This window comes from Pezoporus occidentalis, unplaced genomic scaffold (assembly GCF_034315485.1).
Source record: "Pezoporus occidentalis ecotype Australia unplaced genomic scaffold, CSIRO_AGI_Poc_V1 ctg14, whole genome shotgun sequence".
NCBI classification, from domain to species: Eukaryota; Metazoa; Chordata; class Aves; order Psittaciformes; family Psittacidae; genus Pezoporus; species Pezoporus occidentalis.
The window spans coordinates 2,629,529-2,645,437 of NW_026913209.1; the positions used below are offsets into that span (position 1 = coordinate 2,629,529).

Consider the following 15,909-nt stretch of genomic DNA (forward strand, 5'->3'; position numbering starts at 1 on the left):
GCATAATTTCCTTCTTGATCTCATATCAGCATTTTTACTGTTTGGGTTTTTTTTTTAACTCCAGACTGGTCTGCACATCTTCCTCCAAAAGATTTATCAAAAACCTCAAAAAAATGCAAATGAAATGGCTATTATTATATTTCCAATTTGCATTCATGTTTCTAGTTTCTTCCCCTAGTTATTCTTGTATTCAATATGTACCTGGCGTTCTTGATGCCAGCTGAAGTTGTAAAAAGCATTACAAAAATCTCCATAAGAAAAAAAAAATTGGATTCTGTAGGATTCCAGTTGAGCTGATTCAGCTTTAGCAATAATGACTGATTTTTTCAAGTATCCTAGACTATGTAGTGACTTTTGATCAAATTTATTAAAAAACATAATTGAAATCAGGTTATCAAAGCTACTTTAAGTTTATTGCAGATTTAGATTTAAACTCACACTGAATTCAGTAGTCAATGTATTTTGACTTGGTTTTTTGTGTGTGTTTGGAGATGTATGACTTAAGTTGAGGAAGCTATGCTTCGCACTCACATTCTTGCCTTGTTTTTCTCTCCCCTTCCTAGCTCTCCATTTCAGAAGGCCTCTGTTTCTTATAGTAAGAATTGTAATATCAAGAAAAGCTTATTTTCTGCTACTGTTCTGTGCCCATACTTGATGGTGAAGACACAGGAATCCTGCCCAGATGACTCTGACTGCAATTAGGGCACAGAGTGCTTAATTTTAAGCCATGTCCTGTTCTATATAAACCAATTCTCTGTTCAGTCCAAAATTTCAAGGATAGTCTTGTAAACACAAATGTGGTCACGTAAGGTCGGAATATTCCAAAGAGTGAGCCTGTGTGCGCAGTTCTTACTGATCCTCTGCTGTTAGCTCACCATGGAAACAAACCATGCTGAAGCTTCATGATACTCAGTTTATGAGAACTTGGTGTTATTTGAAATGTAGCAAGGTGTTAGACATGACAGTAATCCAAACCTGGCATGATTTCATAGGAACCACACAATCAAATAAAATAGGGCTGGAGGGTGTTTCTAAAGATCTTTTCTGTCCCAGAGCAGAATCACTGCTTTTAATTGCTCCTGAAGATGCTTCTGAAACTGGTCCAGTGGCAAGGATTTTGTAGTTCCTACAGAATTTGTTGTACTCCTCCACAATCCCTACCATTGGAAAGTTTTCCTTAAATTGGTCTTAAACTGAATCCAGGGAGATTTCATTCATTCTTGCTTATCCTGCCCATGGTATACAATTAATTTGTCCTGTGCAGAAACTTGATGAAGACTGCTACTGCTTTAGAGGGTTGTATTTTTTTATTTTCTGTTTCTGTGGTCAGTCTTCTGCTATCCCATAGGTTGGATTTTCTCATCATCATTATTATTACTGCTCTTCCTTCTCTGGTCACTGGTCACATGGTCCATCTCTTTGGAATACTGTGCCCAAGGTGGGCACAATTCACTGTCTGAGTCTTCAGAAAGTTGCATAAAGTAGAAAAAGTACCAGGTGTAGATATATGACACTTCCATTTATATGTCCCAGTTTGCTTTTATCATAACGGTATTGATTTCTGTCTTTAATACGTCATCATAGTTATATATATGTTAGAGATTTCTTTAAGTTACGTCCTCCTAAGAACTGGATGGCCATAATTAGATCTATTAAAATATTTTAAGAGAAACTTTAAATTTATAATATCCAGTGTGAAGCCCAGCCATTAACTTTGTTCTTCTCCACTGATTAGCATTTGGCTATTTCAGTAGTGGCTGTTGTGCCTTCCTCCATTATAACAGAAGCCTGATAAGACCACCTTGATAATATTTCCATTACTAGTTGCAGTCTCACTTCTGCAGTCTCTGGGTATGGAGCAATAACTAACCACATTAGTTATTGTTCAACTAAGTGGAGCCCTTTCAATCAGTAGCTGTTCAATAAACACGTAATTCCTCACATTTGGATTGGCTGAGAGGATTTGATTTGTATAATTACTGTAACTTTATTTGTAATTATTTTCGCACCATGTAGGTCCATACTCTTTGACAGACAGCTTTGGTTTCTAGCTTGCAGGTTATTGGGATGAGGAATCTGTGCTTATGATGTTTTGTGTCAATTCTCCTTTACCAGTCACCGTGCAGAATGCTACTTAATTGGAACTAAGTGTTAAAGATAGAGGTATTTATTTTTTGCCTTCTAAATAGCCAAGGCTGTTCTAGGGTCAGTACTGTTTTGGCATTTGTTCTTCACATGTTAATTTACCTCTCTGTATTACTCAACAAAACTAATCTGCCCTCACAGATTTTTAGGTTCTCTTTTAGGAACCTTGCTGTTGGTCAAAACAAAATGTTTTGAGTGCATGTTTCCTTTTGTTTTATATCTGCCTCACCTTCTAGTTTAGTTTATGTCTTGATGATGGTTTTTGTTAATCATTGGCTTAATAATCTCCATGCTGATTTCACTGTCTTTAATTTATGAATTTCCCTTTCAGATTTCTATCAGTTAAAACTGCTGCCTTCTAACAGCCTACCATTATAATGCTTCCCTAGATACTGTTTCTTTCTCCTCCCACATTTGCTCTGCATTTTGATTTTAGTACAAATGGGACCACTCTTGCTTTCATTTGCATCAGTTCCTTTCCTATTTATAAATCATCAAACCAGCCATTATTCCACCTAAGCCAACACTGCTTTGTTTCAGACTGCTGTAATTGAAAGTAGGCTTCACAGCCAATTAAGTGAATGTCTACAATGGACAGACTTGAAAGGAAGTCTTTTTTTAACCAGTTCCTTTCAAATTAAGGATACGTGCACATTTGTACCATGTATACGTAGCATTATGTAAACGTATAATAATTTTAAGAATCCTTTTTATTTCTGGATTCACACATGGGGTAGCTGTATTGATTGTTCTTTTTCCTGCACATTTAAATGGCTTTTATGTATCTGCTATCTGATTATCATGCAAAATAGTTCATGCCAGTTTTCATGTGGTAAATGTACATGCCACCATTGCCACAGCCTTCCTGTAAAACTAAGAGTTCAGCTCTTCCATTTAGCTATCACATGTCCCAGTTTTCTAAAAACAATGCCACATGGAAGGAAATAGCAATGGCAGGACACTTGTGAGCTTGTGGCGCTGGTATTTGATGCGTGTGCTGGGTTTATTTTCATTTCGTTAATTCAGTTAGTTGCTGTGTAATGTAAGTAGTAGGAATGAAGTACGGTAGATCGCCTGCTGCTGTGTTTACCAAAGGAAAGTTAAGTTTAGTCATGTGGGATGAAAGAAGGATTGTCAGGTTGGAGCACGACTCTGGTGCTGTGGGTCCCATCTCTCCTAACCGTTGACATTTGGATTTTTCAGGTGGTCCGAGCTTTGGAGATGGCATTTGGATTTGCTGTCGTAGACCATGTTACACGTGGTCTGATGTGTAGCCCTAATGACCAGTGCAGACTCATGTCTGTAGGTTAAGAGCCCTGCAAATGCCACTGGGAATTGAAAGCAAGTCATTGTTACGGGTGTTTTGTTTCTAGTACTTGGTCAGCCAAATAATGGACAGGAAAAATGAAAGAGTTGTTTTTGAAACAGTGTTTAGTATCCATTAAATTGGGTTATACGCAGAGAAGCTTAATTTGCTTAATAAAATGAAATATGTCAGCTGAAAAGTTATTAGTGCCCTGTATTTCCATCTTTCAAATGGGGAAAAAGTAAGACAATCAACAAACAAAAAAAAAAGCCAAAATAATTAGAGTGAAAAAATCTGGTAATTAACTATTATTTTTCACAAAACTAGTCTAATTATGAATCAGTCATGGTAAAATGAAAGGTCAATAACTACAGATGCATAATTTCTCTCTGATAGATTGCTGTTTGAAAATAGGTTTATGACAATTACGTGATTAATTTCCTTTTATTAAACAGTATTATGAGACTTCATGTTGCATTCATCAGTTTATTACTGTTACTTTTTCTCTTCAGTTGCAAATTAATCCTGGATAACATCAGGGGAGAACAGAAGCTCAGGTAGATTGAGGATCTCTTCTTCTAGTGTTGTTTGTATTACAATCAAAATCAGAGCCTCAGTATGCTGAAACTGGCAGAATCAGCCTAAGAAAGCAAACACTCCCCCAAAATACCCAGCAAACCAAACAAAACTGACAAAGTGCCATGAAAATGAGGGCCAGATCCAGGAAATTCTTATGTTTCTAAAATGAAGCACATGAGGAGCTTCCAGAGGGACCTTCACACGCTTGTGAGGTGGGCTGATGCCAACCTTATGAAGTTTAACCATGCCAAGTGCAAGGTCCTGCACCTTAGTCAGAGCAATCCCAGGCACAGCTACAGGTTGGTCAGAGAAGAGATTCAGAGCAGCCCTGTGGAGAAGGACTTGGGGATGTTGGTCAATGAGAAAATGAACATGAGCCAGCTTTAGTGTGTGCTTGCAGCCCAGAAAGTCAACTGTATCCTGGGCTGCATCAAAAGGAGTGTGACCAGCAGGTCAGAGGAGGTGATCCTGCCCCTCTACTCAGCTGTCGTGAGGCCTCACCTGGAGTATTGTGTGCAGTTCTGGTGTCCTCAACATCAAAAGGACATGGAACTGTTGGAACAAGTCCAGAGGAGGGCCACGAGGATGATAAGGGGACTGGAGCACCTCCTGTATGAAGACAGGCTGAGGAAGTTGGGGCTGTTCAGCCTGGAGAAGAGAAGGCTGCACGGAGACCTCATAGCAGCCTTCCAGTATCTGAAGGGGGCCTATAGGGATGTGGGGGATGGACACTTTAGGACAAGGGGTAACGGGTTAAAACTTAAACACGGGAAGTTTAGATTGGATCTAAGGAAGAAATTCTTTACTGCAAGGGTGGTGAGGCACTGGAATGGGTTGCCCAGGGAAGTTGTGAATGCTCCATCCCTGACAGTGTTCAAGACCAGGTTGGACGAGGCCTTGGGTGATCTGATTTAGCGTAAGGTGTCCCTGCCTATGGCAGGGGGGTTGGAACTAGATGATCTTAAGGTCCTTTCAACCTTAACTATTCTATGATTCTAATATGAGTATGACCATTTGCCACCTAATCCTCAAAGTTCTCTGCCTTTTTATCTTGAAATTCCACAGCACAAGGTGTTGTCCTGGACAAACATAAGTTTTCCCCAGCCTTGGAATACCTGAGCAGCCTGGGGATCGAGGAGCCAGGCAGGGTTGGCCTCCATACAGCACTCAGTGGCCGCCACCAGTTTCTGTCCTATCTAGCAGCCTGGTGGTGGGAGAACTTAGGATGGTAATACAACGTCCAAGGTTTTTGCCTCTTCATCTTGAGCATAATTTAATTTCAAATATTTTGTACTATTGTAGGCTTGTGTTCTGCTATTAGGCAGAGCTTCACGGCACCCTGCAGTTTAGCTGTTGAAATTGTGCACATTGAACATCTGGGCTGTCTGGAGTTGCTGATCTAGATGCAGAAGATGCAAATCTTTTTTGTTTGAGTGTTTGCATACTTGGATTTGCATACTTGGGCTAATTGAGTGAAATCTTTCTTAGTGGCCATCTAGATTCCTTAGATAATATATTCCTTGAGGTGGGTTCCAACAGCATTAGCTGTCTGGTGATTTATTTTCTCTTCTATAGAAAAACACTGTAATAATTGTTCAGTCTACTGCTCCTAGGTGAAATCAGGCTGGTTATGTGGCTTGGATTTTAGTTATGTACAGGATTTCCTTGGCTTCAGGTTTTATCTTCTTTGTGTAACTTAGAGAAAAGGACTGTTGTTCACTAAGGAAAATGGGAATTAGCTTTTCCTGTCAAGTCTCCTGGAGAGGCTGCTGTTGGAAAGGAGTTGGATCATCTTAAATTCAAGATTCCTTGAATAGTGCTAAATGCTTCGCAACTCCATTTGGAAAGTTTATAAACTGCTGTGCTGACTGACTGTGATATTCATTAGAGAACTTTCTGGGAAAACACAGTCAGCAAGAGACAAAGGTTTAGCAAGATCATCAGTGTTCTATTAGGAAGCATAGAACAGTGTTGTCTCAAATCAGCATCTTGTACAACTGTGTAACTCTGGGCTTCGTGTTCAGAGCCAGCTGGAGAATGGGCATATGGCAGGGTGTGAAGGGGCAGAGGGTGTCCTGAAGTCTTCTTTAAAATAAACCAGTATTCAACCAGTGCAGAGCAGTCTCTGGCCTTAAATCCAGCTTAACATGTTGATATGTTTTGGTTGCATAGTGCTACCAGTGAGATGACTCCCGTTTGACATATTCAGCCATTTGGAAACTTATTTTATGTTCAGAAACTCATTCGGTGTTCAGCAGGAATGTTAAAGTATGCAGTAATTTATAAAAATTAAAATAGGACTTTGGAGTTAGAAAAAGGAAAGAATCTGGTTGTCTTCTGGCAAGATTTTTGGTTCTGGTTATCTGTAAAGTATACACCTCTTGTCAGTATAAATAGGGAGTGCCTGTATAAACATTCTTGTTTCGCTTGTTCCACATAATAGTTTCTTGTATCACATTTCTTTTGACCTCGCTATCTGAAACCAATTACAGGAGATCCATTTGGGCTGCATCTATTTTCATAAGAAGCCCAGGCAGCAGTGTTTTTCTCAGAGATGAATATCAACATCAAATATGCTTCTGAGTGCTTTGTTATTTATGTTTCAGAGAGATTTTGTAGCCTTCAGCTCTCAAGAATGTGTCACGCTGTGCTGTTTATACATTGACAATATTAATGGGTGTAGATGTCATTTTTCATTTTAACGTCTCAAATGCAACAGGCTGATAGGTTAAACATTCCTGATTTTAAAGGAAAGATATGAGTGACATCTGTTTCCTAAAAATATACATGTATTTACTTCTTTAAAAACAAAGTAAATTTACCATCTTTTAGTGACAGCTTTCACTTTAATTAAAAAGATAAAACTTTAAAAATTATTTTAAGGCATGCTTAAACTAAATACAAGGGGTTGGAATACAGAATTAAAGCAAGTTGTATCTCACAGGAGTATCGCCAACAAATTGCAAAATCTCCCATAATTTATCAACTTTAATAGGGTGAGTTATATGCAATTAATTTCATTTTTGTTCTGCTTATGTTTTAGCTGTGCCAAAGCAGCACAGTAAATATTAAGAAGTAGTGTTCCCAATAAATATTTTACTAGAAGACACAGTGAGTTCTGGAAACCATATGCCCAAATTTCCTGCTTGTACAGCCATTACTTAAAGCATTATAATGATTTTCATTTGCATTATTAAAATAATTTCTAATCCTCAGTGCTTTTTATTGCTTTTGCCTACATTGACTTTTTTGTATAGTTTTGCTAATTTAGATAACTTAATTAAGGAAAAGTGCATAGTAAATTTGAAACAAATGTTACTGGAAACTAGATAGGAGTTCGACTGCCTTAGACTCTCGCTGCTAACTTGAGGTAGGACTCAACATCATTTTTATCCTCTGCCGGATTTATAAACGTCTCTTAGTTTGTCTTCATTGAACTGTTTTAGACCATGAGTTACTATCAGATTAGTTCACTGAAATTTGTAAATGATATGTGGGACAGGTGTTTACTTGAAGTGTAGATGTTAAACTAGGAATTTTGAAAGGCACTTTCAAGTTGTCAGTTTGTTTTTGCAAAGCAGCAAATGAATTGGTAGAACTAAATGTCATAATCTTCACTTACGAATAATGTCAGTAATAATCCTTTGAAATTAACTGTGTGTTTCTGGGAGGCTGTTTACTTGAATAGCAAAATCTCAAGCAGCACACTGGGATGAAAAAGTACCATATGACAACTGCTATAAGAACAAAGGCTGACAGTGATTTCTCCTTATGAGTTTTAAATCATCTCTGATCTCTTGAAATTGTTTTCTGTTCTTCTTCTATCTCCTGTGTTTACAGTAATCTAAACTGCCACAATAAGATCACTAAAGTATTCAGGTAGTCATCATTTATAAGACATTCTGTATTACAAGATAAGCCTTTACTCCTTTAAAGATATCCCAGCCAGCACATATGAATCAAAATAGTTTAAGTAGAAGAGTCTTTTATGCAAACATACCCTGTTGTGCTGCCTTGCTTTTTCATAAAGTGTGACTCTTTCTGTAGTTAGCAGTAGGAAGTCATGCTTTCTGAGGCTGATTCCACTGGAGTATGGTAGCCACAATTTGAAATTATACTTTTGAGCCTCAATCTAAGCTGCAGCAGGCCATAATTCTCTGATTTTCAAGTACTGTAAATGTGGAGCTTTACCAGATGTATACTTGCTTGTTTTATTGCATTGACGTGTAATGACTTTGCTGCTAAGGAAAATTAGGACCCTGAAACAACTTGCCGAGTATTCCGATTACTTGCAAGTATACGTCAGCATTACTCCGTTACAATTTCTTTTCCAGATAAAGGTCGTGTAATGAATTTTCTGAAAGTTCCACAAATGAAAAATAATAATCTTTGTGGTTTTTCCTGTTTTCCATGACTCCATATCTCTTCTCTGGTTCTTGTAGCAGTATCACCCTTGGTGGTGCAGTTCGTTTTCCTGTACAGTCCACCATGAATTCAGAAGTGCAGTCATTCTCTCACTTCCTTTCAAGTTTCCTTTTTGGAGAGCTGTAAAGATTGGGAAGGATTATAAATTTGCCATAGATCTTCTGTTCATGCATTTAATCCATGTTTTGTGGTTAAACCGCTGCAAGATGTTGGAAACAAATCTTGGTGCCCCTGAACTCAACAGATATGTTTGTCTTTGATCTCAGACAGAGCAGGATTGTCTTAGGATCTGCCCAAGGATTGTGAGTGCAGAAGAGATTATGCTATTCACATAGGAAACAGGGCATCCAGTGGTTCCTTGGTAACAAAATATTTCAAGTGCACTTTGAAATATGTTAACTTTTATTTACTTTTGGCAGAGAGAAGCTAGTTCTGTGCGTCTCGTTGCTTAGGTTCAGAGGAATGTGTAGACTTTGTAAAGCTGACCTGTAATTACTTGAGAATTTGATGAAACAATACGGGGATTGTTGTGGGAATGTCTCCAAATGTTAAAAGTCTCCTCTGCAAACTTTGTACCGGAGCCTTCTATGGGGAGACGAATCAATGTTGTTAGGAGATGGTGCTAGTGCATTCAGTTTGTTTACTTTGGTTTTCTGTGTCTGCCTGCCTCCTCAGAAAACTTGCTTGGAGCCAGACTGTAGCAGCCCTCTCTCTGTCTTTTCATAATTGATCAGGGGATGACTGCCTTCCCTGAGGGTTAAGACGTGGCAACTTTTTCTGTTTGCTCAGCATCTCAATGCAGTAGTTCAAACATTGTTCACACCAGCTGGCAGTGTAATGCCATATGCACATCTTGTCAAAGCAACTGTTGTCATGGATACTGGAAACTATCTTAAAAACCAGCTCATTTGAGTCTGATCAAAATTGTACCTTTCTTTATCAGTTGTGAATCTTTATTATTTTAGGGAACATTGATTAAATGGCATTTAGTGCAGTATATTCCATCTACAGTATGTTTTAATAATGTAGATAATAGTGTGATGTATTTTAAAGCTGTAACTGCTGTTTACTGAACTGATTTTTTTAAGAGACAAAAAAAAAAAGATTAAAAAAGGGCTTTCCAGGTAGTTTCAGTGTAAATGTTTTGGATCAGGGTTTGTTCATGTCTTAATAAATACTGCCTCACACTTGGCATTTAAAAAGAAATTCTATAAGAAAAAAAATAATTCAGATTAGCCTTCTTGGGGTAAGTGGAATGTTTGTTTACATTTCATATGTTTAACTGGATTTTGCTGAGTTGGAATGAAAACATTAAATAAATGGAAACATTTTCTATTTTGATTGGGGTGCTGTCATCCCTGAGCCTGATCTGGTTGGTTGAGTAGTAATTTCTTTGTTCTCTGATTTCCCTAAGAATGCAAATGAAAACCACTCATTTTTATTTGGCATTAAAACTGCACTTCTTTTTATTTTTTTTTATTTTGTCAAAGGAGAGGTTTCTCCTTGAATTGTAAGTACAAAAAGTGGTTTTAATCTTCAATGAATATCCTTATTAATTCACTTTCAAGATAATCTGATGTTGATTTGTCAAATTTAATTACAGCTTCTGGTAACACTTGAAGTCTACTTGCTTTTGCTTCAAAATTGTAATATGAAAATGCAAATTGAATGATAATTTGCAAGGGAGTGGGCATTTTAGTTGAACACTCAAAGACAAGTTCCTTGTGGAAATGAGGCTATTGATGCAGTTTATGATTTTTCCTCTTCAAGCACTTCAAACAAATTAACTTTATTTCCTGCAGGATTTCATGTACATCCATAAATTCAAGTGAAGTCCTATATATGTACTTTCAAATGATTTTTTTTGTTGTTGTTTTAAGTAAGGAACAATCTGAAGCCTGAAATCTAGCAAATATAAATCAAATAGGAAGAGACTGTGTTTGTTCAATTGGAGTTTTACCTAACATTATCAATGAATAACTCATCTCTTTCTATGAACTGGTAGAAATTATTTATTCTTTTTTTTTAACTTCTAGGCACTCCAGGCAGCAAGGCAGCTGCTTTTACAGCAACAGACAAGTGGACTGAAATCTCCTAAGGGCAGTGATAAACAGAGACCACTGCAGGTTAGTAAAGTGTCCTTGCTTTTGGGGCCTTACTCTCAGGGAAGAACTTGCTCACACATGGGAGATGTGCGTGTATGCATGTGTTCCAGTGCCTGTTGTGTGTGTACATATTCACATACAGGCTTGCATTCTGGTGACTTTTCATTCACAGAGAAGATGCATTGGAAGTTAAAAAAGCCTTTTGTGGCTGTAGGTGCTTGCAAGATGTAAGACTGAGTTCGGTAGTTATGCTATAAAATACAAAATTGGTATTTTTTTTTATATGTACATGGATTAAATTGTAAAAAACGGCTGTGGTAAGACTAAGAAATGGAAAAAAAAGTTCAAAACTTGTTAAGATTGTGTGTAAGTGACACAGAGATGTTTTCAGAAACTACCAACACAACTGCATGAAATTATGAAAGAGTTGTTTCTGCCATTTTAGAAGAACATATAAGAGTTACACACTGGGATGCTGTTGGGCTTCAGGTTGTGTTTGGGTGAAAAGGAGTTCTGTTACTGAGTAATTATTTAAAATGCATTATTACTAAAAATATATACAGCATTTTATTCTTGAAAAAATTATGAGTATTTTTTTGAGGTTTTAGTTCATTTATTGCTAATGCAGAGTTCCATATGAAATTGTATTCTGCTGACAAAACTGGGTCTCTCATTGTATGTAGACCAAATATGAGTGTTAAACTGCTGAATTACAGTCTGTTGCAGACAAAAGATGTACATAAGAGATGATTTTATTTTGTTCAGGAAATAAAAATTTGTAACTCCTACCATTCTTTTCCTTACATCTATTTTTCTGGGTGAGCCTTTATCCTCTTGGGACTTCCCCTGCTTTCTGAAGTAAGAGGGTGTTTTTATCTCTTGTCGTGCATAATGGAGGACCCCAGGCACCAGAATTTATCTCATTCTCCACCAGTGAAGTGTTGTGAAATTTATCATTTGCACAGTTTTTTTATGTAATTCACAGTGTCTCCTTTTCTTTGTGAAACTTCTTGGAGCAATGTTGGACACAGCACACAGTTCCAAATTAGCTCTCTTCAAATATACTTTTAAAGTTGTATTTATTTGCTCAGAAATAAACAAGAACTTAGGAAAATCACTAAAGAAAATACGTCAAGTTGGCATCTTGCCATGCTGTAGTTGTAGTCCAGTGCAGAGGCGTAGGACTCCTGGGGCCATCTCAGCTTTCCACTCTCTGCCGTTGACTTTGTTTTGTCTTCAATATCTTTTAGGCTGAAGGCACTCAGGAAGAGTAGTCATAAAGGCAGCAGCTTATTAACTTTGCAGTTTTTTAAGTTTTTAGAAGTGGAGTTGGTGATCTTGAAGAGTTGAGTCACGGAGGTGATTGATTTAATGAATACTGTGAAAGTTGTTTTTTTCTGCCAGCTTTTCATTCTGGAAAAGAGCATGTATAAGGTCCGTCTAGCCCTGTGTACTGCCTCTAAACTGGCAAACACCAGACATGAAGGGAAGTGTAGGAAACGGGGAAAAAATAGTGGTATTTTCCCACTGTATGTTTCCCAGTTAATTTAGCTTACTTTAGTCCTCCAGCTTGTAAACTGGAGCAGTTCAGGAGCTACTGTCTTCTCTGTTTACATTCTCCACCCATTCGTAAACATTCTTTTCAAGGTGGAAGAGGTGTGGGGGTGCACTATTTGTGGTAGGCATCCATGAAAGGAGAGAAAACCATGAAAGGAGAGAAAACCATGTTTGGAGTCAGTTATACACACACAACCAAGAGGACGATGGAATGGGAGAGGAGGGCTTGTGCTTTCCTACTCCTAAAGCACCAACCCTGGCCTGAGGCCATTTAAATGCCATGAGATGGTGTATTGTAGAGACATCCCGTATTATGTGTTTGCCAGGAAGAGTCAGTGCCTCATGAGTCACACTTGTGAGGCAGGAAGAAGAAAATAAAGCAAATAATTTTCTTTTAAGAATTGTTACATACTCCCTAAAGCAAAGATTATTGCTCATGTTTCCAGCTTTTCCTTCCATGATCAGTATGTACACAGTGCCTCTTATTAGCTGTGGACACTTCATTTGATTCATTTTTAAATGAGAGGAAAATGGAATTTGCTCTCAGACTTTGGTTTTTGTATCAAATACCATGTAAACTCAGGTATGAGCACAAACTCCATTTTAATTTTCTTCTTTAGTGAAAAAGATGTATAAAGCTTTTATAAATGAGTCCTTGGAGCTTTTCTAGTTCTGCCTTTTAGTGTTACTACAGAGCTGTTCATTGTTCATTATGTAGCGGAAATTCACATTTTGAGCATTGTGATGCCTGTTTGACCAAATACTATAATATGGGCCATAAAATTGTACGTTGTTATTATTATATTATGCCAAATTTAATGGTACCTTTAGCCAAAATCTCCTAGCAGTAGGAATTGCTAAATATGCATAAGCAATTTGAGGTTTATAAGACAAAAATACTTGTGCTTGTGTTTGTGCTTAAGGAAACAGACTTCTCCCAATATTTTAAAATTCTTTTAATAGTAGCGTATTTCTAATTTCCTCTAATTTCAGAGCAATTTACTAATCTGGCAACTGGAGATATTTTAGAACTGATTTATAAATCTAGTAAAAACCTAATAAACTTTTAAAACTAGCTCACACATCTGCAGGCAAATGAGGGTGTTAGGTAAGCCTTGCCATTGCATCTCTCATCTGCTCTATATTTTGACAAAAACTGTTCTATTGTTCCATGTGCCAAAGAAGAAAAAAAACAGTATTAACTTTAGTGGCCATCTTTTGGATTTGATGGGTATTTGGGGGAAAGTACCATATGCTGGTTTTATGTATGTTCTCTCTGTTTATTATTCCATAATGCGTCAAGTATTTTAGTGACTTGCACCACCAACTAGCTAATCAGCAAGTCGAAAGCTTATTGAAGAAACCTTCAAATTTGTGTCCTCGACTTTGCAAAAAAAGGGTGTTGGGTAAGTTGTTACGTTCTACTGTGCTTTATAGAGGGGATGGTTTTAGAGAACCACTGGGATTTCCACAGAAGAATTTTGGTGTCTTCTGTATCCTTCTCATAAAAAAAAAAAGAAAAAGAAAACTTTTAAATTTACCTGTAGATATGTGATCTATTGTAAAAGAGGAAAGTTGTGATGACAGATGTTTTTGTTTTAGTTTTGAATGCCATCATCTAGTAGTTATCCTGTATTTTCTGGGAGAGGAGGTTTGTATTTAGACTGTGAGTTAATGGAATACCTGCTGAAATTACAGTGGTGGATAGACAGTTATCTTGATGTACTATTACTTTCTGATTTACATTTTTCTGGGTTTCAGACTGCAGATCACATAACCATTAGCATGTCTTATGCAAAACAGAAGGAGAAGAACATCCCATTTGACAAGCTTGAGTACCAGTTGTAGTAGTGATTTTACTTTCATGTATAGATATCCGAATAAATGTATTTGAAGCATGTTTATATATGCCATTCATTATACTGATGCACCAATTGAATGGATCCAATCAGTACATACATTGATTAATGACATATTGCAGAACAGCTAAGGCGGGTTTGTGAAGAGAATTGAGGGTAATGTTAACCTGCTTCTGATGAGATAATATTTACTTTCTTACTGTGCATCCTGGAAAACATATTGCAATAGTAAGGTCAAGATTTCTGCAATACTGTTTTTTATTTAAGGATATTTTTCTTTCCTGGAGAAGCTCAGATTCTGATGATCCATGGTGAAGTGAGCTGGTTGCTTCACAGATTTCGCTCCCTATCACCACATTTCTGTTGTAGGCATAGCAGGGAAAATACCACTTTGGCTCTTAGAACCTGTAGATCATTCTGCTGTGGCAGAAAGTCATTGTCCTTACAGCCACAGAAATACCTGGTGTCGTCCACCCTGAGTGTTAAAACTAGCAGCTTTATTGTTCTTGTTACACTAAAAATCATGAGTGAGACTTTCAGTTCTTCAAGAACTGTGCAGAGCACAAGCATAACCCAAAGGTAAATGCTGTCAATTTGCTTCCATTGGTGGGTGTCCGTGTACAGCATTGCAATTATTTCCCTTCCAGGTAGGCAAATCTCAGTGCTTAGACTAATCTGTCCATGATACAGGTCATCATTGGCTGCACAGCAGAGTGATTTGGACCACTAGTTGTTAATTTTGTTTGCTCTAAGAGCTATTAAAAGCGTGTTTATTTCTATTCCCTGTAATGTCTCTAAAGAAGTAGTTTATTTTCACTAAAGAAGAATTTGAACTTTTATCTTGATTAGATAATTATCTTCAATCCCATCAGTTAATATATCTAAAATGAATTGGTTAGTTTTTTTCTCCTTCTTGCTAAGAAATTTGTTGTTTTAACACCAGTACTAACGCATCCTGTATGAGGATGGCATGTCCGGAAACCATGACTCCTGGAATCAAAGGGTTAAGCTCAGTGTGTACCAAGCCTGTTGTATAAATATCATGCTGTATGTAGTGTTGAGTTGTTAAGGTAAGCCTTGTTTATTTAGCATGAGCACCTCGTAGAAGTGTAATCATTTGATAAAATTTGGGAAAAGTAAGTATATGTTTAGGTTTAATTACTTAATGTTTACTGCGTTAGTGTACACTATCAGAAGAACCACTGTTTAAAGACATGCAAAATGCAAAATTTTGGCATGAAAATTGAGCATGAAAAGACATTCATAGTCTCCTTTAAACTACTCTTCTTGCATTACTCTCCAAGTTTGGTCGTCTCCCTTTGGATCTTCATATGGCTCTGAATTAAAATTCATTGCACATAATAAATAAGCAAGCATATCATTAATATTGTAACTTTTAGTTGCTTTTTTAAGCATACATAAGGAGCTGATGAGAGATAAGAAATTTTGAATGTGGGGAAAAAGAAGCAAAACCCACTGCTTTTAAATTACATCCTCTGACTTAATGCACATTGACTGCAACCGTGCATGTGTAATGTCAGGAAAAAAATTCTCTGTTTAAAAACAGCAAAAAACCCCCACCCTTTTATGGATGTAACTTAGAGTTTTCGTAGCATTACATGCAACAAAAATCGAAACAAATCTAGCCAGTCTAAAACTGTCTTTCCAAAAACTGCGTATTACGTATTTCTGTTTATCTAAAGCATGTTGCTAAGCATAGGAAGTAGGAGGATTTTGTACATGCTGGAAATCACTGACTTAGAAATATGCTAATGCCTAATATATAGTGTAAGAGGAGCGTAGTGATAAACAATCTTTTTCCCTCTCGACTACAATTCTGGAGGAAATGTGTGGCCTACATATAAGCAAACATTGAGGCTTGGGGTAAATTAAATTTGGAAGATAGCTGCTAGAAAATCATAAGTCCCATTTT

The 15,909-nt window shown here is 37.2% G+C and overlaps 1 protein-coding gene across 10 annotated transcripts in view; it reads left to right on the plus strand.

The window, feature by feature from the left end:
* The window catches only part of FOXP2 (forkhead box P2), a 418,517-nt gene that overhangs the window by 287,241 nt on the left and 115,367 nt on the right, over positions 1–15,909 (plus strand). For all 10 annotated transcript variants that reach the window (XM_062609597.1, XM_062609588.1, XM_062609592.1 and 7 more), the window contains one exon: positions 10,492–10,581. In XM_062609597.1, the coding sequence (XP_062465581.1) occupies positions 10,492–10,581 (90 nt within the window). The remainder of the gene's footprint in view (positions 1–10,491; positions 10,582–15,909) is intronic.